Raw genomic sequence first — 22,671 nt, 5'->3', positions numbered from 1 at the left:
ACCTCTGTGCATTCCTAAACCCCACCCCCATCAATATTTGTCATGCTTGGCCCCACAGGGCAGTGAGGAATGCCAGTAGGAGCTCGGGCGTGCGTGACGCCATCGATGCCATCGATGCATATAAGAACATCACAGAAGCAATCCGGGCTGCGGAGGAGGCCGCACGAAAGGCCAAGGATGCTGCTGATCAAGCCCTTAGGGTAAGCTGAGAGCCAGGGGGTCCCTATGATAGACCAGAACATTAAAGGACACCAACACTCTGCGATAGGCCAACATCCAGGGACATGGTAGCCAACCAACTGAGTGAGCTCCATTTTTCATAGTTTAGACATCGAGTTACATTATGGGATGAGATACAGGAATGTTTTTAGGGATATATTATGCAGTTAGCTAAGGCATTAAACTGTAAGCTACAGTGCATTAGTGGTTTTGGGTAAAATCGACCGCTTAAGAAGTCAAATATGGAACTAGCTGAACTACCATTTAGGGCCATACTGTGAGTCAAACATGTGACATGCTCAATTCATTTTGTCATTTTTGATTGTTTTCTCTTGAAGGATGTGCTGCAGGAGGATTTGCCAAAGAAGGCCAAGGAGCTGAAAGACAAGGGAACGATGCTTCTGACAGAGGCTAAGGATGCAGAGGGGGACCTTGAAGGTGTTCATCACATTACGTAGTTCACTTTCTCCATGGATACTCTGACAGTGCCAAGCATGTGTAGCACTTCTGTACAGCAAATTGTCTCCAGAGCAAAGATAGTTCTGATCCACTTATTCCTCATGTTCAGTTATCGATTATTAGTATGTTAGTCTACCCTAGGTTCTGTACTCCATTGCAAGCTTTAGGTTGTTAGTGTCAAACACACAGAGAACTTGCACGTTGAGCACTTTCTGTGCTGACATCAGTTGGATGCCTCACAGGAATTAAGGACAAGCTGAACAACCAGAAGCAACAGCTAGACCAAGCAACAAAGAAAAAAGATGCACTGAATAAGGATCTTCTTGCTGCCCAAGATGAACTGAGCAAGATCAAACGTGGTAGGTGGGGTTCACTTCATGGAGAAAGGTGTGCAAGTGAGGGTGCAACTATATTGGCTTTGCCTGGGGTGAATTCAGAAGAACTGTGGAGAAACCTGAAATGGGAGCAGATCTCAAACAACAACTGAAGCACTACAATATGTCATCGCAATGCAGAAAGGGTGATACGATGCTATAATCATTCATGTCAAGTATTATATTAGATGGAGCCTCTAAGTTTGATGGTAGCTACAGTCACAGCAACATTGCCCTGTCTTGAATCTCACTGTTGTATTTCAGACGACATTGCTGACATCATCGACAATGCAAAGAGGACAACAGCCTCAGCCAATGACACAGCCAATGATGCACTTGACAAGCTCAAGAAACTCCAAAGTGAAATAGACAATATCACAGTCCCCCAAGCGGATTCTTTTGATGATATACTGAAAGATGTAGACCAATCAGGTAAGTGCCCAGACTGGCTTTTCATCTTATATACCCCCAGCCAAAGTCTCGGTTCAAGTCTTTTGCCATAGAAACACAGCTTTTTCCCTTTGAATGCTGGGTAACAGTGTTTTCAAACTGTATACAGTGAAGAACCTCAGCAGCACGATTCCATCGCTGCTGGACAAGATCTCCCAGATGGAGAACCTGACCACCCAGCTGTCAACGACTAATGTGTCTGAGAACATCCGGAAGATCAAGGAGCTGATTGAGTTAGCCAGAGATGCTGCCAACCGGGTGAGCCCTCCAATCTTCGAAAGTCTCTCCCATCATCACACTGAACACATCTCTATCCTTCTGTTTTCCTTTCCTTCTTTTTATTTGGATAAAAAAAAGTGGAATAAACATAGGAATAATGTCTTTATGTTAATCCTTCATTATGTGAAGTGGGGGGATTCCAGGTTGAGAGTAACCGTATCCTCCGCAGGTTGTTGTCCCCATGAACTTCAATGGGGATGGATACGTGGAACTGCGCTCACCTTCTGACATTGAGGACCTGAGGGCCTACACCTCCCTATCGCTGTCCCTCCAGCGGCCCAAAAGCGGAGACTCCGGACGCGGTGATGATCGCCGTCGGCGACGACAGATCTCTGACACCGGGAACATGTTTGTGCTGTACCTTGGCAACAAGAATGTGAGTTCCCTCCTCCTCCCTTGTGTTTTCACTGCATTTTCACTGAATTCAGTGGTAGCACTACTGCACAAGCTGACTATGCAAGGACAACTGCTCAACCAAGCTTTTCAATGTACCCCACCCCCACCACAGTCCACCAAGAACTACATGGGAATGTTTTTGAGAAACAACCAGCTGGTCTACATCTACAAGCTGAATGACCGTGTGCACGAGATCGAGTCCTTTAGCATCACCGAATCTGACTCAGAGTTGGCCACCTTTGACAAGATTGACTTACGCAGGTACTTGATGGCACCTGTCAGTCCATGCAGTCAGCAATGACTTTGCTGATTCTCTGTGATACTGATCTTTTCTCTCCTTCATATTTCTTCCCAAGAATATATGAAGATGCTCAGCTGTCCATTACAAAGCCGTCAAGACCAAACAGTCCTGAGCCGCCGGTATCCGCAACGGAGAACGGAGATCCCACACACAACTTGTTTGATGTGGATCCCAGTGATGTTGTCTTCTACGTTGGCGGATACCCTGATGACTTCAACGTATGTATCCTCTGTGTCTTGCTTCTCCTGCCCCTCTGCACACCTTTCGGTCTTCCAATTAATAAAAACAGCAGCGACAAAAGCACAGTCTGTGAAATGAGGAACCGTGTTAGTGACATTTCAAAATATTTTCTTCAGCCACCAGAACTCTTACGTTTGCCCAAATACCAAGGCTGCATTGAGCTGTCTACCTTCAATGAGAAATTCATCAGCCTGTACAACTTCAAGAATGCCTTCAGAGTAAACCAGAAGGCACCGTGTAAGAGGTAGGCCAAACCAGACTGGGCCACTCAGTCTGTTTGGACAGTCAGCACCACGTTTCTGGAGTCATTTTCTGCTTTTGAATAAAATATAACAATGGTTTCCTTTCCTTCAAGGCAATCCCAGTCATCGGTGTCTTATTACTTTGAAGGCACGGGCTACGCAAGTGTAAATATCTCAGATAAATCTACAGAGAAAACTCTCCGATTAAGTCAAAATATCTACACCCGATCGGAGAATGCACTGCTGCTGTACCTTGGAAATGAGGTACGTCCTGCAGAGGCAGACACAGACTAATTGCATTGGCACATTTTCATTTTATTGGACTAGCTATCATCAAAATATGACAGATAAGCTAGCTCACTTAACTGATGTATAAAATGTATTGACATTACGTGCTTCATTGTAAATTATGTTGGCCTTATTTCACAAAATGTTTGAACTCGATCTTGCAGTTCAGTGGTAGTAAAATGTTTTACTCAATCTTTTTTGTGACTAGGACTCTTACTACAGTATTAGTGTGGAACAAGGCTATGCCGTGTTTAGGGGGCGTGAAGGAAAGAAGATTTTGCCAACAGTGACAAGCGAAAAAAAGATAATTCCTCTGGTAAGAAGATTTGCTGAATAATTCTCTTTCAATAAATAAATATTTCCATTGGCAAAGACAGGGTGCTGAAAGATGAATATATTCAGTCTATTCTATGTTTTGTCTTTCATTCCTTGACAGGACGAGAACAGTGAGATCTCCTTAGTCCTTTTAACAAATTCCAAACCTTCAGTTCTCGTTGTGGGAAATGAAATGATATTGAAAAACCTGATGCTTGACCGAGGAGTGTATCAGAAGTATTATATTGGTGGCCTGCCTTCATCATTGAGAGAAAGGTAAATGGGTGTCATTTCCCTCTTTACTTTGGTAAAGCATCTTATGAAGCCGAGATGATTCATTGTGCATGTCTGCTTCTTCAGAGACAACATCACCATACAGCCATTGAAGGGATGTGTGAAGAAAGTCAAGGTGGACAGTAACTCAGAGGTGTTTGATGAAGAAGTCGGCATCAGCCTGGGCTGTCCTACAGAATTTTTCGTGAGTCTGCAATCACAGCTTGGACCCTTGCATCAGTTCTGGGGTGCGGAGGCTAAGCTCATTTTATGCTCTGATCCTGACATTTATCTCTTGCCCTTGACTTCAGGCCTCACGCAAAGCTGAGTTTAGTCTTGGGAGCTCACTGTCCAGTCCGCTGCCGGGCTTCCAGCTCGCAGATGGCATGACAGTGTCCCTGGGCTTTCGGAGCACCGAAGGCCAAGGTCTCCTGCTGAAGAAGAGCGAGGAGGTAAGACTATCTCCTCACTCCAAATCGATTCCAGCCAAATATTTCATTTTTAAATAGTCTCACTATGAATCCTTAAGAAAGATTTTTTGTAGGTCTTTATTTGCAAATGTACTTTCAGTTAGGTGATTGTTCTTTTTTTGTTTTAAAAGGTCAATGGACTCGAACTGTCCCTGGTTGATGGCTTTGTGAACCTGAGGTTCAATGACAAACTTTGGAAGTCACATAAAACGTATAATGACGGCAAATGGCACTATGTGACAGCCATGAGGAAGGGAGACAGGTGGGTTACCTCACCTCCTAATTAACACATAGAAGAAACGTGATCAATAACGTGGTGGTGCCACCTACAGGCACTGAGGGGAATGGCAATATCACATACATAACACATTTGAACATTTTCATCCCTTTAAACTGTTTTCATAACAGTACCTGTTTCATATACTTGAACTCATTATGCCGCCTGCTATACTTTTATGTCAACCATTCAACTTAAGACTTGTCAATCACTCCCATTCGACAGGTTGGACCTGTGGGTTGATGAGGATGATGATGGTGAAGAGCAGTCATCCTCGTCATCGCCAGTCAACACAGATGGAGGCGACGTCATCCTGGCGAAGGATACGTTCAAAGGCTGCATCACAAACCTCTACACAAGGAGGTCATTAAACAGTCCTACTCTTTATGGTGTTATCTAAGACCATATTGAGACGTTTCTTCTTTTGACCAAAATCCTTCTCAACGTAGATGTCTGTGTTTCTATACGACTAAAAACATTGACAATGTCCTTTGAGGGACTTGAACATATATCCTCTTGGGCTAGCTTTCTAATGAGATGGAAAATAGAACTTCTGTGCATTCTGGGTAATGATGAACATCTGCATGCAGCTGGTTTGCTTTGTGCAGATCATACCCATGATTGGTACCCATGACTGTAGTCATCGGAAGTTGAGTGTTGACTGTTGCGCATCTTGTCTGTTGCAGGGAGAGCAACCAGTATAGGCCAGAAGACCTGACAGAATTCCAATATAGTGGGGATGTTCTGCTGGACGTGTGCAGTGCTGAGCACCCACCTCGGCTGATGCTGGCCAGGCAGAACAGCACCAACAGCTTGCCGGTAGGTGACCTAGTCATAAGAACAGTTATTACTCAAGCTCAGATTTACGATCTTCTTTGATGTTTCTCAACATTCTCTCAACATTAGAAGGCTCAGTTGAACTTCCATTTCATGCATTTGTAGGCATCCACTATGATGCAGGAATTCCCCTGACGCCTAGCGCTGTACATGGACAATCTCATTATGGGGTTATTGCAGTACATTTGACCTTTAACCTCTCTAGGTGTTGCCATCATTGTCGAATGTGAGTCCCGTGTGAATTCAGCATTAACGTCTTCCGATGATGCTTTGCTTCCAGAGCTGAAGAAAAGGAACAGGAAAAGCCAAAGACGGCAAAGGAGGATTAATGTGGAAATGTCGGCCTCATCATGTTCTGTTATTGTCTGATGATCTTCACTAAAACAGTTCCCCGGAGGAAAAAAAAAACAATGCAGTTTTCCCACATATTTAATATTTACTTGCATTAACATGTGTTAAAATGCATGTGTCACTTGCAATTGTTCTGTTTATCAAAAGCTTGCAGAAAGGTTAAACATTTTACAAATAAACTGCACTCTTGAGCAGTCTAATTAATTGAATTTGTTCTGTTATTAGAACATGACAAATAAATGTATCATTTGAATTTAGGCATTGTGGGCCTGTTGTGCATTGTCCCATACTCTCCTCTTCCCCACTGTCCTATCTAAGTCAGATCCTGCAAAATTTAATCCTCCAAATAAAACAGCAGCAAGATGTGTACACAGCATCCTCTGTGAGGACAAGCATACTCAAAACTGCACTTATACATCAAGCACAAAATTCTCACCCCTTACTCCAAAATCCCAAAATCATTTATATTCTGCATGGAGACTTCACATTTGTGTATGTGTGTTTGTGTGTATAATTTACTATCTATACTTTCAACCCTAGAAAAAAACCTGTTAGTGTGAATTATTCAACAAATTATTTTAATGGAAAATAAATCACTGTTTGGACTTCAATAATATTTTGAAAACATGTTTGTGTGTTGAGCTGATAAACAGGGTTGGCCAGTGTCATGATTGCTAAATTAATATGATCTTTCATTCACATCGATTGACCAGGTTAAACCGTGGTAAATCGGTAAAAATGGAAGAAGTCACATTAGTGTTGTGCCTAGTTCATAGCCACACCCAGTATTGCAAGTCCCATTCTGCCTCATTTTGGCCAATCAATCAGCATTGTGCCATGTGGCTGTTTGACAGTGGCACTGTGTGGCTTCCAAGGTGTGAACGGCCCACCCACACTGAAAACCCATTTTTCACCCTCACCCAGTAACCAATAATGAAACCATATCGAAAGACCAGAGTATGGTCATATGATGTCAGAGTATGGTCATATGATGTCAGAATATGTTCATATGATGTCATAGTATGGTTAGTTAATGTCAGAGTATGGTCAGGGGTTGTGAGGTAGTTACTAAGGCTTCCTTAAGCTTTAGTTGCAGCCTTTTTGATTTTCCATATATATATTTTTTGATTTTCCATAAATTGAGAATTATATTCAGGACATGATAACGAAGTCTCAAAGCCTACCCTATTTACATACAAATCACCCAAAACTTATTTCAAGTTTCCCACTCACACCCCGACTGCACCTTCACAAAAATATGGCCAAACTGTAGCCAAACGAGAGCAAAGAAACAAATTCTATTGAAATAATTAGGTAACTGAGAACATTAAGTCAGAAATAATCTATATAACTCATACCATGTTTACCAGTTATGTTACGAAATGTCCTGTACATGATAATTAGCCCATGAAAACTGTGGCTGTATCGATTCGCCATTAAGAACAATGCAGTCGGCCTTGTGCAACATAATCAAATAGTGCTCTCTCCCATGATGCACTGCAGCCAAAATGTGAAACAGTAAGCCATGGTCTATGATGGGGCTGCAAAGTCAGGGGAGGGAAGTGTAGGCCCTTACCTACCCTCAAGCATTCCTCTCCTCCGTCATCTGCTCTTGGCATTATTGTGAATTTAAATTTGTCTCCACAGTGCCACCCAGTGGTGAGGTCATCACTGCTGTTTAAAATCCTGCCTGTCTCCTCTCTTATTCCATGGACATCCTCCTCTTTCCCCCATCTAATGCAGCACCGTGTATCCCATATCTGTGTGTTTAACAGACTCAGGAGCCTGCAAATGAGACCTCCTCTGGCTGCAGGCCGCCCACAGCCATCAAGCATGCCCACCAGCTGGGAGGACCGGCCAGCTACTTAAGCTACAGCCTCACCCCACAGATGCTCCTGAACCGGTTAGTCACCATTATTCAGTGGACACGACCCCACAACATACCAGAACTTTACTTTCTAATAACGACACAGTCATCACAATTTAACTACATAAACCCAATTTTTCTTCAGAGCTCAGGTTCACACATTGGTTCGCAATCCTGTTCCTGGTTGGCCCCTCCCCCCAGCCAGAATCCTTTTATTCCAACCTGCACTGCTTTCAACATGCCACATCAATTATTTGCTTAGTAAGGACCATATGAGGCTAATTAATGTAGGGATGGAATGAAAATATTTTGGCAGGGGGGCACCAGGACTAGGATGAGAACCTCTGACATGATAGCAGAAGTGGAAAGTTCAGGTCCAGCAAGTACAAACCTTTCACTCATATGTGGGAGCAGGGAACACCAACGTTAAAACACAAAACATTCATGTGTAAGTAAAACTCGCATGAGTGGTGGAGGGGGTCACCCTCAGAAACATGGGGTTCTAGGTGAAGCCGGTTAATGTGTTCTGGAGTTCTAGAGGGAGTCTGAAGCAGGTACTTCTACCGTCTTACTGCATGACAGGCCTCAGTTCTCCCTGGACATGCGGACCAGGTCAGCGGATGGGGTGCTGTTCTATGTGGGCGGCCCACATGAAAAGTCCTTCGTCACTCTGTGCGTGGTGGGCGGCAGGATCCGGCTGGTCATTGGGAGGAGGAGTGTCTTCAACAGGGAGAAGTTCAACAATGGGAAATGGCACACAGTAAGAATTCATTGAAGACTTATAGTGAAAGAACCCAACCTAGTATGAATGCAGAAGCATGCTATCAATGATAATGTGGGTTTGCGCATGTGGTAATGGACATTGAAAACATACACCCAGATCTAATGTTCACTGGCTTATTCCAGCAGCTCAGTCGTTTCATCATTACGCGCGGCAGTTGACTGACCATTCATTCATGGGTGTCACTCAGATCACGTTCGGCTGGGAGGCTGGAAGCTTCCGCCTGGTTGTGGATGGGCTTCACATCAAAGAAGGGCAACTACTCCCCAGTGACCGACTCTCAGACCTGCAGTCGCCCATCTACCTGGGCAGCGTGCCGGCATCCATACTCTCCAGTCATCAGGTAGCCAGATTCCACCATCCAGTAGCCGCGAAGAACGTGAAATTGTCTAATGTGAGAAACGTGAATGGGTTTGTTGATTTCAGCCACATGGTCAGCTAAACGCAAGTTCAGTCTCTCATTCTCCACTCGCTACTCAAAACCTCCCTCTTATTCAGCCTTTTAGTAGACTTCCAGCTCCCACGTAAATTACCCAATATCTTCATTACTTGTCCCTTTCTTTTTTGCTCTTGCCTCCAGGTTAATTGCAATAGTTTGCAATTTGCATAAGATTCATTCATTGACAGTGTTTGGCACCCTGCTTGTTTCAGTGGAAGTCCCTCCCCAGCGAGAGTGTGATTGGATGCATCCGTAACTTCAAGCTAAATGGCCGGCCAATGGAAGGACCTGCCGTTAATCATGGGGTGGCACCTTGCTTTGATGGACCATTTGAAGGCGGAGCCTACTTCTCAGGACATGGGGGCTATGCTGTTATAGGTGACGTAATGCTTCTCAGCATGGGGTCCAGTGTTGTCTGACTTTTATCACTGAATAGAGCAATAGTCAAATAGTTTCTAATCAATAGTGGATTAGTTCAAGCCGTTTATGAGTTAGATTTGAAAGATTTTATAGTTTCTGTTTAATTGTAGGGATGGTAAGCTTGACTGTGGTTGGATGTTTTACAGAGAACTCCTTCGTCGTGGGGGTCAGCTTTGAGCTGGTGTTCGAGATTCGACCCCGAAACCTGACAGGACTCCTCTTCCACGTGGGTGGGTCTCACGAGGGACATCATTTGACCCTTTTCATGAGGAATGGGGAGGTAAGTCCATCGCCCGGCTGCCAGGTCTAGCGTCGATGCTTCTGGAACGCGCCACATACATACTACATCGTTTCCTCTGCTGTCTCACAGGTGGTGGTCCAGGTGGACAATGGAGAGGGGGTTTTCAGTGTGTCCATCACACCACAGCAGCCCCTCTGTGATGACACCTTCCACCGAGTGGCAGGTGAGGGCTGACCTCCAGACGGCCATGTTGAGCACCAAGCTGTTACCGTTGCCATCAGGAGTTATTCTGCCAGTTTTATGAAGGACACTGAACCCCCCAGAGAGTGTACAGACTCCTGTGTTTTATTTAGCACCTGCATCTCAACACGCAGAGCATTGTGCTAAGAATCCAGGGGTTGTGTGTTCCAATCCCAGGAAGTACAACAATTCCCTCTACTTTAAGTTTCACTGGGAAAAAGCTTAAAATAAATGTCTTTCTTAATGAGATGTTCATCTTCAGCATTGTGTGGAAAAAAGAATGTTCAATCCACTTTTTCGTCCCGTCAGTGATCAAGCGAAACAATGTTGTCCAGCTGGACGTGGACACTGAGGGCAGCTATACAGTGGGACCCCCCTTATCTTCATACACCAATACAAGTGGTCCCCTCTTTGTTGGAGGCCTTCCAGGTACCGTCTTCCCTAAATATTGCCCTCAGACGTATTGTCATGGACATTTGGCAGGCGGCCACATTTAAATGTTAACCATTTCTCATTTCTTTACGAATGTAGAGACTCCTCCACGTTCAGGGATTTTCGCGGCACCTTTCATTGGCTGTCTGCAGAGAGTCATCATCAATAGGAGGCGGGTGTCCTTCCACAAGGTCTCCCAAGTTTTTGGCCCTGTCAACCTTAGGGAATGTCCAACGAGATGAGTGGACCGGCCTACTGAAGTCTACTGACTACATAACCTAATTTAAAGGTTCCTAAGCATGGATTTAATGCCTTTAAGGACTGTCATGATTATTTATTTTTGGACAAAAAAAAAAATCAGCTTTGATCACCTGCAATTTGATTATACTCTCACGTCGTGCAATCCTTTTATATTCTTGACTACACCCTTACATACTCGTGTTAAGTTCCATGGAACAACTGTGTAAATATTAAGTGCAGTGGTCAGTTGCTGTTTGTTGTGGAAGCCTCGTTCCTTCTTCCCCTGACAGAAGGAAGTGTGTGGGTGTTCATATTGTTGTGCAATATTTCTTGCCTGATTAAATTTTTCTACAAAATTGCACCGCTCCTTTTAGCCACCAGATGGCACTGCAGTGATTTTTATCTCTAAGATACTCTCATTTGCTTGTGGTGGAGTTTTATACTGAAACATATATATACTGTAGTCTTTCCAAAACTTTGTGTAAATATTTTATCTACCCAATGGGTAGGATACTTCATCTTCAAATGTGATGTTGATTTAAAATAAGATCCATGCTTTTCGATGTACGTTTTGTTTTTATTGATTTGTATTTCAGACGTTCTTGCTGCTTGAAATAATACCAAGATCATCTGCTCACCAGAATATATTTATAGACTCAAGTGCGATATATAAATATTTAATAATACCGCTGATTTTTTTTTTTTTACATTCTGTTTTTTGTTACATCAAAGGTGATTAATGTCGTTAGGACTTTAAGATTCACAGGAATGAAGCAGTCGATTGTAGGACAATGGAAACAAGCAATGTATCTGCATTACATAATGGCCATGCATTAGGGGATAGACGTGCATATGGCCAGGGCAGGGAACAGGACAGGAGCGAGTCAGAAGTCAATAATGCAAAGTCTCACAGCCTGGGGTGACGTCAAGGCGAGCACTCGGTCCTCCATCTAGCAACTGTGAGGTGCCGCTCTGCTGGATGGAAGCATGCCTGGATCACAAATTAGCTAATTAACAGCAAGCGCTGTAAAAAGAAGCGATTCATACAAAACTGTATAGACGCACGCAGGATGTAGTGTAACTACATTAAACTATAAAATTCATAAATCCATTTCTAACATCCTTCCTCAAAATGAGATGCACCTTCATCCAAGCACAAACGTGTCGTGCTGACTTCCTCATGCCTGTACGTAACTACATGCCTGTAGTATACTAATTCCTCACAGTAGGGAAAACAGACACCGACAGATTATCAATAATTAGTCCAGCCTTAATGGTGTGGTATAAGTACCTTAATAAATAATAATAAATGCAATTTTCCACTGCAGTTTAAGGTACAAATACCATAATTTATTAGATAGGCCAACTACTGTATATACAGCTACTATCAGTGGAACCAATCAGAGGTTAATGGTCATAATGCAGCCATATTTAAGCCAATATATCACGGCTGTGATTCGGTTGTAGGCATCGGGCCGCAGGCCGAGTGCCGAAGACAAGCTGAAGTTGGCTCCTTATCCGCGGGTCTTCATTCGGATTTTCCGGTCCACCTTAGATGCTGTGCAGCCGAATGCAATGACGCGATTGCGCCTGTAGGGGGACTCATTTAGCGAGGCTTACCTTCAGAACTTCATTTGACTTTCGATTCGTATTAATTGAATACGGTTCGGCTGACTTGTTATCACTTTGAGGACATATCTGGGCAGGTTCAGTAATACAGGAGTATGTGTGTAGAATTATAGACAAACGCAAACGTTTTTCCACCCTGGTTCTGAATTATTTCTGTCCGTCTCTATATCTTGTTATTCTGCAGATGAACAAAAATATTCTTCAACCTTAGACACCAAAGACCATTGTACTGAAATTTATTTATAGTTTTATTATGTACATTTTATTATGCTCATTTCTATATTACATAAAATCCACAGAACAAAGGACTTAAATGCTCTAATGTTGCAATGGCTTCCAGGTACTGTAGAAGCCAGCACGTACAAAATACTGTTATGAAATGGAAATTCACTTAAGCACGGTAGAAAATGACATATGAAAATAATATGACTTAAGTCTATATATTTTTAACCATCAAAAGGTCTGTTTTGTCTGTTTTATTTGCATTGGTTTTCATTACTTGACCATATCGGAGCAAAAGTCCAAGGGCCTAAACAGACAGAATATTACATCTAAACAAAAGTATCACTTCTTAATAGGTTAACATTAGCTGATGATTTCCAAGTAGAAGCCCAGGAATTTAAAGGTCACACCCTTGATCTTGTTGTAAAGTTTTACAGTCAATAACATTGAAATATGTGATGTTTTACTGATAATTTTTCCATAACAATGGATGTGAATATTACTGTTGACATTAACACTACAAGCTGTGCACCACGCTGTTCTCGCTTTTTAAATACAGCCATTATATCTGATTTTCCAATTTGGAAACACAATGCCAGTGTGACAGGATTGATGATTCTGTTTTAGCTTTAAATTAATCATGTAAAATGATTTTAGACTGTTTCGCTCCTTTTAAGGCACGTGATAAAAAGGGGAAACCTGCTCCTTGGTTAAATGACACTCATCAGCTGTGCCATGACAGTAGAATCGCCGAATGACGCTGGAAGACAGATATAGGTTAACTGTGTCTAAACAGATCTTCAGGACTTCCTTGCTTAATTTCCAAGTGGCAGTGATCAAAGCTAAACATGATTATTTCTCTGGTTTGGTAACTTCTGACTCTAATAATCCTCGGGTTTTATATAATGCTATTAATGCAGTTATTTACCCTCAGGATCTATTAATACTCTTTCATGTGAGCAGTTTCTTTCATATTTTGTCAGTAAAATTGATGCTATCTGTTCTGCGATTGTTCCTACTGGATATTCACTTCCGGATGATAATCATGACATTGCATTTGAATCCTTTGAGGCTGAGCAACTCTCACAGTTAAAGAGTACCATGGTAAATGCAAGCCTCCTTACATGTGCATCACGGAATAACAATCCCTTTGAGATCTGGGGAAGGATCCCCCACACTGATTTCTTTTTTGCATTGGTGCTCTTCATGGTTTGTGTTCTTAGGCTCAGTACTGGTGTGTCACATGACGCATATCATTATCTTAATACAATTAGACGGGCAAGTCACACAAAATACTTTGAGGATGAGAAAAAAGTGGCTACTTGCCTTATGGGGAAATAGTTATTGTTCTAACTCATATTATAATGTCATATACTAAGATAAAACTATGTTCTTGGAATGTAAGGGGTCTGTGGAGTAATGTGAAGAGGAGAAAAGTCTATACTTTACTGAAGAGTGAGGAAATAGATGTAGCATTATTACAAGGGTCACAAGACTCAAATACGACTGGGTTGGTCAAGTTTATTTTTCCTCCTTCACTACTAGCAGCAGAGGGGTCGTGAAACTGTTACATAAAAATCACCCATTTATACGGAAGTCATGTCTCAAGGATAAATACGGCAGATTTGTAACTATCAAGGGGACATTGCATGGTAAAGAAATGACTATTATGAATATCTAATGCCCACCAAGCTACTCATCGGACTACCTGACTAAAGCCTTCTCTGAATTTACAGAACGTTCCTCTGATGTGGCATTGGTAGGAGGAGCCTAACTGTCTACTCAACCCCTCAGTTGACAGACATCCTCCTCGAAATTCATCTTTATCAAACCAGGCTAAAGCTCTTTTGGGTTTTGTGATTAATTGAATCTGGCTGATGCATGGGGTACTATCCACCCTTCCAAAAAGGAGTTTGAGCTGTTCAAAAGTTGACTCCATTTAAGCCGTCTGCCCTTCTCTGTAAGATGGTACAGAGGATGAGCGATTTCAGCAAACCCCCTATAATAAACCTCCTATAATAAGAGACTAGGCCCACAAAACTCCTCACCTCCGTCTGATGTGTAGGCACAGGCCACTGGCGCGCTGCTTCCACTTTAGACGGGTCAGCTTTCACACCCCTAGTTGATATTTTATGGCCCAAATACTGCACTTCCGTGGCAAACAAGTTACACTTGGCCTGCTTGACTTTGAGATTAGCTTAACGCAATTTAGTCAGAATCTCGTCCAAGCGGCTGAGATATTCTTGAAATGTACGTCCAAATATAATTATATCGTCTAAGTACCACAAACAAGTGGTCCATTGAAGATCTGCCAGCACTAAACCCATAAGACGCTGGAACATACTTGGACTATTACACCGGCCAAAACTCAACATGCTAAATTCAAAAAGGCCCTGATGGGTAATAAAAGCGGTCTTATGCTTATCTTTTGGATCCAACTCAACTTGCCAGTACATACTGGCTAAATCCAAAGTAGAGAACCAAGAAGCCTTACTCAAAATATCCAGTGCATCATCAATTCGTTGTAATGGATATGTGTCTTTTCAGGTGACATCGTTGAATTTGCTATAATCAACGCAAAACTGAAGGCCACCATCTCGCTTACATGCCAAAACCACCGGTGCCGCCCAAGGGCTATTTGACAGCCCAATGATGATATTGGCCAGCATCTGCTTTAGATGACCAGATGCTTCCTCCTGCAAATGGAGGGGGACATGGTGGGGTGGCAACTTTACAGGCTTCGCAACATCGGTGTCAATCTTATGCAAAGTAAGGCGAGTTCTCCACAAATCACCCTCTCCAGCTCTAAATACAGACAAATTCTTCTGCAACAAGGCACGGATACCAGTCATGTCGGATGGGGCAAAACCTTTCTGGTGCAGCCCAAAATAGACTCATTACCAGGGGCGGAGCCGAAGGGATGGCAGGGGTGGCAATTGCCACCCCCAACAGAGCCCTTGCCACCCCCAGCAGAGCCCTTGCCACCCCTAGTGTCACCCCACTGGAAATGGTAAACGTTAAAATATACCAATGAGTTTTAAATAAATCCCCACTTCTGCTGGACAAAACTGAAAAGCAATTTCATTGCTAAAGATTACAGAACATCAACTAATATTGATGTACGAAATCACAAAGACTCACAATAGCTATATTTATGCACACGTCTAAGAAGAAACTTCAGAATAAATAAAGAAAAGCAATAAGACTCTCAGCATTGTTCGTCATTCTGTGCCTTCAAGTGTATCTTATCAGTCAATGCAAAATAAGGAAAGAGATTTTCACCACTCAGCAGCACACAAAGACTAATGCACTCCAGTGTTGAACAAAGGAATATTATGTATATACTGTATATGAACACTTTAGGTATATTAAGATCCAGACAAGAGACATGACAGACAAGTTTGTGGTTTATTGCTGCTTTATTAAGGCTGAGTCTCTCTAATATTCCAGACAAGAAGGTAACCTTCTGACCACACATGCTCTGTGCACCCAGTCTTACACACAGTCCAAGAACCACCTGTTAGTTTGTGTTACACTTGAACAGCCATTTCACCTCACACAGAGCACCACAGTGTGTTCCATACACAGCATCAGACATAGTTATATTACACACACGGCTTTACACTACTGTAATATGTACTGTAAGATTATGGAGAAAAATCCCCCTTAATTTCATATGAGAAACCAAAGAATCTTAATTACGCAAGAAGCATAGTGGCAAGCAACTTTATGAGGAGAGGGAGATGAGGAAGGCGTCTAACTTGCAATGCGTTGCATATATAAGCAGAAACAGTTAAATGAATGGAGCAATAGGAAATGAAAAACCTCTTTCCTACCTGCTGTACCTATTGTTTTTGTATTTTGCTAATGATACAATCAAAATCATTCAGACCAATTCAATGTTACTTGTTGGAGACTTATTCCACCCTGCAATAAATGGGATTGTGGGAAAAAACAACAAACCCAGCATGATGATAAACTCAAGCCAAAAATACAGAATCACAGTACATTTGACACACATTTCTGATAATTGACATAACCAGGTACTGTTCAGTTTCAGTATGATGTACACAATAAAAACATGATCATTAAACTGAATTGGATGTAGTTTTCTGTCTGAGCTATTTAACAATGACACTTGATATTAGGCGATCAAAACTCAACAAATAAATGAATATCTTCTCATGGAGTATTTTCACTCTCTTGGATTGACATTCTGCAGTTTCACTTAACATCTTCCAGGACATGAACTTTTGTGTGTTGTAGCATCAAGTTGGGCTCCGCAGGGAGAGGTTACCAGCAGATCACCTCAGTGCTCTCCCAGTTTGATGTGTTCCAGATGTGAGGTGTTTACCCACGACTTCTTACCCTGAAGCTTGGCTCCTAATTGAGGGGGATCTTCCTTCCCAGCCAACTGCAACCTGCCAGCTGGGTGAAAGAGTCAATCCAATTTCAGCTGAAGTTGTGCTGTCCCGCAAATGCCCTCAAATCCTCTATTGTGGGGTCTTTGCCTCACAGATGGTATGAGTGAGTCCCTTCTGCTTTGTCAGATGTTCTGTTTGAAAGAGCCAATCTGTTCTTGTGTTTTATTTATTTGTCTTGACATCAAATCCAATGACAAAACTGAAAGTAACTAGAGTGGCAGACAAGGCAGTGCAGCCCTTGTGCCTTGAAGACAGTCAGCTTGCTTCCCCCTTCCAACGTGTAGCCCATCACTTTGCATGTTGCGTCAGGACTTCAGATTTGGGCCAAACACTACGAGGTCCTGAGCCAGGCTATGAGCTTTCAATAGGGTCTTAGGACGAAGCCAATGCTGCTTGCCAAAGATGATCTTGGTGCAGCCTGTGGCTTAATCCTTCTGATGTTGGGGCATCTCCCTCTCACTTCTGGTTCATACATTCACTAACAGGGACCATCATGACCAGACCTGCTGGGATCACAGCAGTGAGCTGTGGCATGAAAAGTTATCTGCTGCAGCAAAAGGTGAAAATTCCACCCCATCAGTACATGACTACTTTTTATGTCTCTCAATTTTGGTTTTTAAGTTTTAATAAATTGTTGAAAAGTTGTGGACTTTCATAATGTAAAATGGTTTGTAGATCCCTGGAAACATGAGCTTTAATATATTTCACGTTTTGAACCTGAGACAATAAAAAGTAAAATTAGTTTTGGAGACCGTATATCTTTATGTAAATGAAGTATATATTGCAGTGTATTAAAAGATTTTATATTTAAGTCTATACCTACAAAATAACAGACCAACATTAATAGCAAATGATTTTTCCTGAAAAAAGAGCCCTCTTTTTCAGTGCCTAAATTTAAATGTAACTAACCCTGAAACTACAAAATCTTTAATAATATGTTATCATATCTGCTCTATTAATTTGTTTCTTTATTTTTTTGGTTATTTGATCTGCTCCAAAGCTCTCCAGAGACAGCAGGTAAAACTCTGACTGTACTAGTAATTATGGTAATTCTTTCACAACTGCCTTTGCACTGGTGTAATTCAGGCCCTTGTATGTTCCACTGGTTTGATACTCCAGAACACTGTCATTAAGGCAGGTAATTTGGACTGTGCCAGTATAGGGGAGATCTACTGTGGCCCGACCAATTGTGATGTCGACTTTCATTGTTTTCCCTGGAGGAACATTGACAGGAAAAGACATCAGCTCAGTCTTCTCCTCTGTGTTCTCCAAACCATATGTGCTTTCAATTCCTAGTGTGTAACTGAATCCAGTTTTGATTTCTGCAACCTCTGGAATTTTTGCCTGCACTTCCATGCTGGAGGTGAATGACATTTTGTTGGACACAGACCAGAAGGACTTTTTGGTGATTTTCTTTGAGGTTTCGATTTTGTATTCTTGTGATACAGTGGATGTATTCTGGTAAGTCATGGATTTAATTTCCTCAACAGCCACACTGGGTACCACCCGATGAAGAGTTGGGTAGTTAACATTTGTTAGCACAGTAGACTTGATGGTGTTGATGAATACGAAGCCTAAACCATCAATGTCTGAACCTGCTCGTCCTAAGATTCCCATGCAGATCCCAGATCCAGTATCAACTGGGTACTCCGTTTTCAGCCCCCACTCTGTCATGTGTGCGAAGAACTCCCGGGAGCGATTTGTCCTGAATTTGATGGCACCCAGACGTGTTCCAGCTCCATTTCCCCACAGAGACAGAGACGTAAACTGCTCTCCATCTTCAAATGTAAATTCAGAATAGTTCCCAGCAGGATTTCCAAACTGGTTGGACTGGCCGTCAGTGAGCCAAACCTTTATGGCTTTCACCTGCCAGCCACCCACCCAAACCCAAATCTTTTTCAGCATGGCTCCATTTGAGGTACCAGTGAACTCAAATGCTGAACCGCCTTGTCCACCAATACGAGTGACAGGAGTCAGGTATGACATGATGATGCTTTTAAAATAGACCTTAAACAAAAGAACACATTTTAATCAATTCAACTGGAAAGAAACAATCTGAGAATGGAGGATGAGTATGTAAATGTTTAAAGTCTGCATGAAGGAGGTTGTCCACCACCATCCAAGAACATCCGATCGCTTACATGAGATTTAGTTATTGTGTCATGAATCACTGTTCTTGCAGGGGGAAACAAGTCTATTTATGACTATGGTATGGCTGTGAAGCTACTTGATTTTCATTTTAGGAACAAAAAATACCTGCCAGAGCTGACATGTGCCTGGAAACACAAAATTAAACTCTCACAGTAACATTAAAGTACAGCACAGTAACAGTAAGGTAAAGCACAGTAAATTGTTCCTAATTCCCTAGCAGAAAAAAAGAACATTTGCATTTACGGCATTTGGCAGACGCCCTTAGCCAGAGCGATTTATGTAAGTGTTTAGGATTCTCATCAGTGAATACATTCTAATTCTGGTTCAATAGAACCTGAACATGTGTGTATAATGGCAGAAAGCAGAGCAGGTCTAACACAGACCAACCCTATAAAGGACAGTGTGTTACAGTCCTGCATGAGGACAGCAGGACTGAGCTCCGTATAAACACACATCTTAGTTTATCAGGAATTACTACAACCTGGAGAAGAACAATTACACATGTATATAGTGTTATTTCATTCTTAACCTCACAGGAACTACAACGACATGTTTGTAGTTTACTTTGTTAAATGTGTGCTAAAATTGTCAGCCTTAAAATATTTCATAAACTAAACATAGATACAAGATTATTTATTTTCTTTCCTCCATTCCCCCAAAATAGTTGTCAACAATATAAATTAGTTTTTCTTACTTAAAATGTAGGCTCTTTTCCTTCCTCAGCACTGCAAATACTTGCTGGACAAAGTGGCTGATTTACCCTTTTTGCCTTCAGTTTATATATCATGAAATGGGTGGTGTTTGTAGCATTGAGCAATGCAGGAAGTTTATCTCACTCCTGTTTATTGGGGCAGGTCTACATCTTATAAGGAAACAGCAATTTGTTTATTGTTGCTTGTTTTGAAATCCAAAAATATAGATTTATTTCCTCCCTCATATTTGCCACATCTTGTAATTATTTAATGTTTTCTATGTCTGCCGCTAATTACAAACAGCCATGAATCCCTCAGTCTTAAGCTGAAATATGAGAAGCCGCACACTTGTCTGTGGATGACATTGTGTTTCTTATTGCCGTGTGTGTGGTGCTTTGGTGTGTGTTGTTACACAGCGCAGGTGTATCAGTCAGATAAACAGCCAGCAGTGCAGGAGATGGGGGGGGGGAAACAAGAAGAGATCAGTTACAGTAGATTAGGGTTGTTACTGTAGGAACTGCTGAAGGACAGAAGCAGGAGTAAAGCCTGCAAGCTTCTCACTTTTTGTGTCTCATACTGAACTTTCCTGATTTCAGTGCCCGAGTTTTATATCACACCTACATTTCTGTGCTGTGGACCCCCATCTCAGACCAGGAGAGCCCAGCAGGAGCCTCTGTGGACAAGTGAGTATATTACAGATCCTACAGTCATGTTTACAGAAGCCCAGAGAGGCATAGGTGCTCGAACTGTATGACAGCTTGAGGAAATGCACCAGTATAAAATATATTACAATATTTAATTAATCAGCACAGTAAAATGAACCAAGCTCATCGTTTTATGTATGATGTAATGACCACCCCCTTTAAAGAAAAGACTACATTTCAAATTTATGTATAGTTTGCCTCCAGTGAGAAGGTGGACGTCAGGACAGAAACATTGCCAAACCACTGATAATTAAATGTAAAAATTAGAACAAATTTAAGTCCATCTAACATTAAGTGATCTATGTATCTGAGTTATCTGTTTGGTAAGAAGACTTTGGACACAGACATAAAAATGAGGTAAATTACTGAATCTGCAGTAAAGCAATAAAGTCCTGCTGAGGTACATGTAAAGTAAATTTTGTTGTTGAAAGAAGAGGGTGTCACGCCCCGCTCCGTCCGCTCCTGATGTGTGCCACGCCCACCTCGTTACCTCGTGTTCATCCCTGATTGTTCTCACCTGTGGCTCGTTACCCGTAGCTTGTCTTTTGTATTTAGTCCTTGTCTCAGTCAGTCTGCCCAGATCCGTCATTGTAGTGTCCGTAGATGTCCGTGCCTGTCCGTCTTTCGCCTAATAAACCCCGTTTACTCATCCTTCCTTTATTAAGGATGAGACTCTCTAATATTCCATTCAAGAAGGTAACCTTCTGACCACACATGCTCTGTGCACCTAGTCTTACACACAGTCCAAGAACCACCTGTTAGTTGGTGTTACACTTGAACAGCCATTTCACCTCACACAGAGCACCACAGTGTGTTCCATACACAGCATCGTCCATAATTATATTACACACATGGCTTTAAACTACTGTAATATGAAAGAACATGTAAAAAAACAATTAAATGAATGAAGCAATAAGAAAAGAAGGTGGAGTCTTCTCTACAAGAGCCAGTCGAGCCATTTAAAACTTGAACCACCTCAGACGCATCATGCATGGTCTGTGGATAACTAGGCTGGATAGCCATGAAGATCCTGCAGTGAGCGACCAAGAAGAGAAGGGAAATGATCACACCCTGAAAGATTGATGTACTTTAGGAACTGAGCCATTCGGGGGCCAAACTCCACAGGGATGAAGGTGCCTGTCTAAGCTTTCCAACCACTTGCCAAATATGGCCAGCCAATTCTCCAGAGTTACTGTGGATGTAGGTATAGGACTCTGAACCCGTCTTATTGATTTCAGAGTTCCTGTAGATACTAACCGAAGCCAAAGACCTCACCGTGCAGGCCACTCTACTCAGTCTGAGTAATGGCTCTTCTGTAGTGTGGAGATGGCAGTTTAGATGAGTAATACATAAAGAGGAGCATATAACTAAGGCAGAGAGAGCTATGAGAAACCTTCAGGCCCACAGACATACACCTGGGTCTGTGTAATAAGGAATACCTTGTAACCACCACCATCAGCAGTGGCCAAACCATACTGACAAGAACTATTACCAAGGAATTCTCTGTTATCAGAGAACGGCTAGACCAGAAGTCTTAGTAAGAATAGGATACTTGAAAAAGGGGTGATAAGAGGGTTGATACCAGCCCAGGAAAACCTCTTTCCTACCTTCTGTACCTAATGTAGTTGCCATTTGCAAATGATACAATGGCTCAGTGGGCTACGCCTGTGTGCCTGTAATCAAAAGGTCACCAGTTCAAACCCAGCCTTAGTATGTCTGTGGGTTCTTGAGCAAGGACCTTAACCCCTGGGTGCTAATGTGGGTGGCAGCCCTTCACAGTCAGCTTACTCTACAAAGGGCAAGCTGAGGGAGGCATAAACAAAAACAGCTTCCCCACGGGGACAATAAAGTATCTACTACTGTAAAATCATTCTGACCAATTAAATGTTACTTGTTGGAGACTTTTTCCACCCTGCAATAAATGGGATTGTGGGAAGAAACAACAAATCCAGCATGATGGCAAACACAAGCCCAAAATACTGAACCACAGTACATTCGACACAAATTTCTGATAATAGACATAACCAGGTACTGTTCAGTTTCAGTATGATGTACACAATAAAAACATGATATTGCACCACATTGATTGCACACTGAATTGCACCATATTGATTCTATCTGAGTAATGGCTCTTCTGTGGAACTGGCAGTTTAGATGAGTAATACATAAAGAGGAGCACATAACTAAGGCAGAGAGAGCTATGAGAAACCTTCAGGCCCACAGGTATACACCTGGGTCTGTGTAATAAGGAATACCTTGTAACCACCCCCATCAGCAGTGGCCAAAACATACTGACAAGATCTATTACCAAGGAATTCTCTGTTATCAGAGAACGGCTAGACCAGAAGTCTTAGTAAGAATAGGATACTTAAAAAGGGGTGATAAGAGGGTTGATACCAGCCCTGGAAAACCTCTTTC

General features: G+C 42.2%; 2 protein-coding genes across 4 annotated transcripts in view; one reads left to right on the top strand and one right to left on the bottom strand.

Moving 5' to 3' along the window:
• The window catches only part of LOC111845899 (laminin subunit alpha-3), a 57,700-nt gene extending 46,702 nt beyond the window's left edge, over positions 1-10,998 (top strand). For 2 of the 3 annotated variants that reach the window (XM_072711222.1, XM_072711221.1), the window contains 25 exons: positions 59-200; positions 558-657; positions 921-1,037; positions 1,317-1,484; positions 1,612-1,760; positions 1,951-2,157; positions 2,290-2,438; positions 2,534-2,696; positions 2,835-2,962; positions 3,074-3,224; positions 3,457-3,564; positions 3,685-3,839; positions 3,924-4,041; positions 4,148-4,288; positions 4,438-4,568; positions 4,809-4,946; positions 5,270-5,402; positions 7,547-7,674; positions 8,221-8,398; positions 8,610-8,762; positions 9,071-9,236; positions 9,425-9,558; positions 9,649-9,742; positions 10,069-10,188; positions 10,291-10,998. In XM_072711222.1, the coding sequence (XP_072567323.1) occupies positions 59-200; positions 558-657; positions 921-1,037; positions 1,317-1,484; positions 1,612-1,760; positions 1,951-2,157; positions 2,290-2,438; positions 2,534-2,696; positions 2,835-2,962; positions 3,074-3,224; positions 3,457-3,564; positions 3,685-3,839; positions 3,924-4,041; positions 4,148-4,288; positions 4,438-4,568; positions 4,809-4,946; positions 5,270-5,402; positions 7,547-7,674; positions 8,221-8,398; positions 8,610-8,762; positions 9,071-9,236; positions 9,425-9,558; positions 9,649-9,742; positions 10,069-10,188; positions 10,291-10,433 (3,514 nt within the window). In that variant the 3' untranslated portion in view covers positions 10,434-10,998. Of the gene's footprint in view, positions 1-58; positions 201-557; positions 658-920; positions 1,038-1,316; positions 1,485-1,611; positions 1,761-1,950; positions 2,158-2,289; positions 2,439-2,533; positions 2,697-2,834; positions 2,963-3,073; positions 3,225-3,456; positions 3,565-3,684; positions 3,840-3,923; positions 4,042-4,147; positions 4,289-4,437; positions 4,569-4,808; positions 4,947-5,269; positions 5,403-5,700; positions 6,029-7,546; positions 7,675-8,220; positions 8,399-8,609; positions 8,763-9,070; positions 9,237-9,424; positions 9,559-9,648; positions 9,743-10,068; positions 10,189-10,290 lie in introns of those variants that run through there. The other variant, XM_072711223.1, reaches the window with a different exon arrangement.
• Positions 10,999-17,747: 6,749 nt separating this feature from the next.
• LOC111845879 (aerolysin-like protein) lies at positions 17,748-19,632 on the bottom strand. The gene is made up of 2 exons (XM_023815579.2): positions 19,552-19,632; positions 17,748-18,713 (listed from the first exon to the last, which is right to left on the bottom strand). The coding sequence occupies exon 2, from the start codon at positions 18,690-18,692 to the stop codon at positions 17,748-17,750; it is 945 nt and encodes a 314-aa protein (XP_023671347.2). The 5' UTR covers positions 18,693-18,713; positions 19,552-19,632.
• Between the last annotated feature and the right edge of the window lie 3,039 nt (positions 19,633-22,671).

Source organism: Paramormyrops kingsleyae, chromosome 4, assembly GCF_048594095.1.
Source record: "Paramormyrops kingsleyae isolate MSU_618 chromosome 4, PKINGS_0.4, whole genome shotgun sequence".
NCBI lineage: Eukaryota > Metazoa > Chordata > Actinopteri > Osteoglossiformes > Mormyridae > Paramormyrops > Paramormyrops kingsleyae.
Note: the sequence above shows the minus strand (reverse complement) of the source record. Positions and strands in the feature narration are given on the sequence as shown.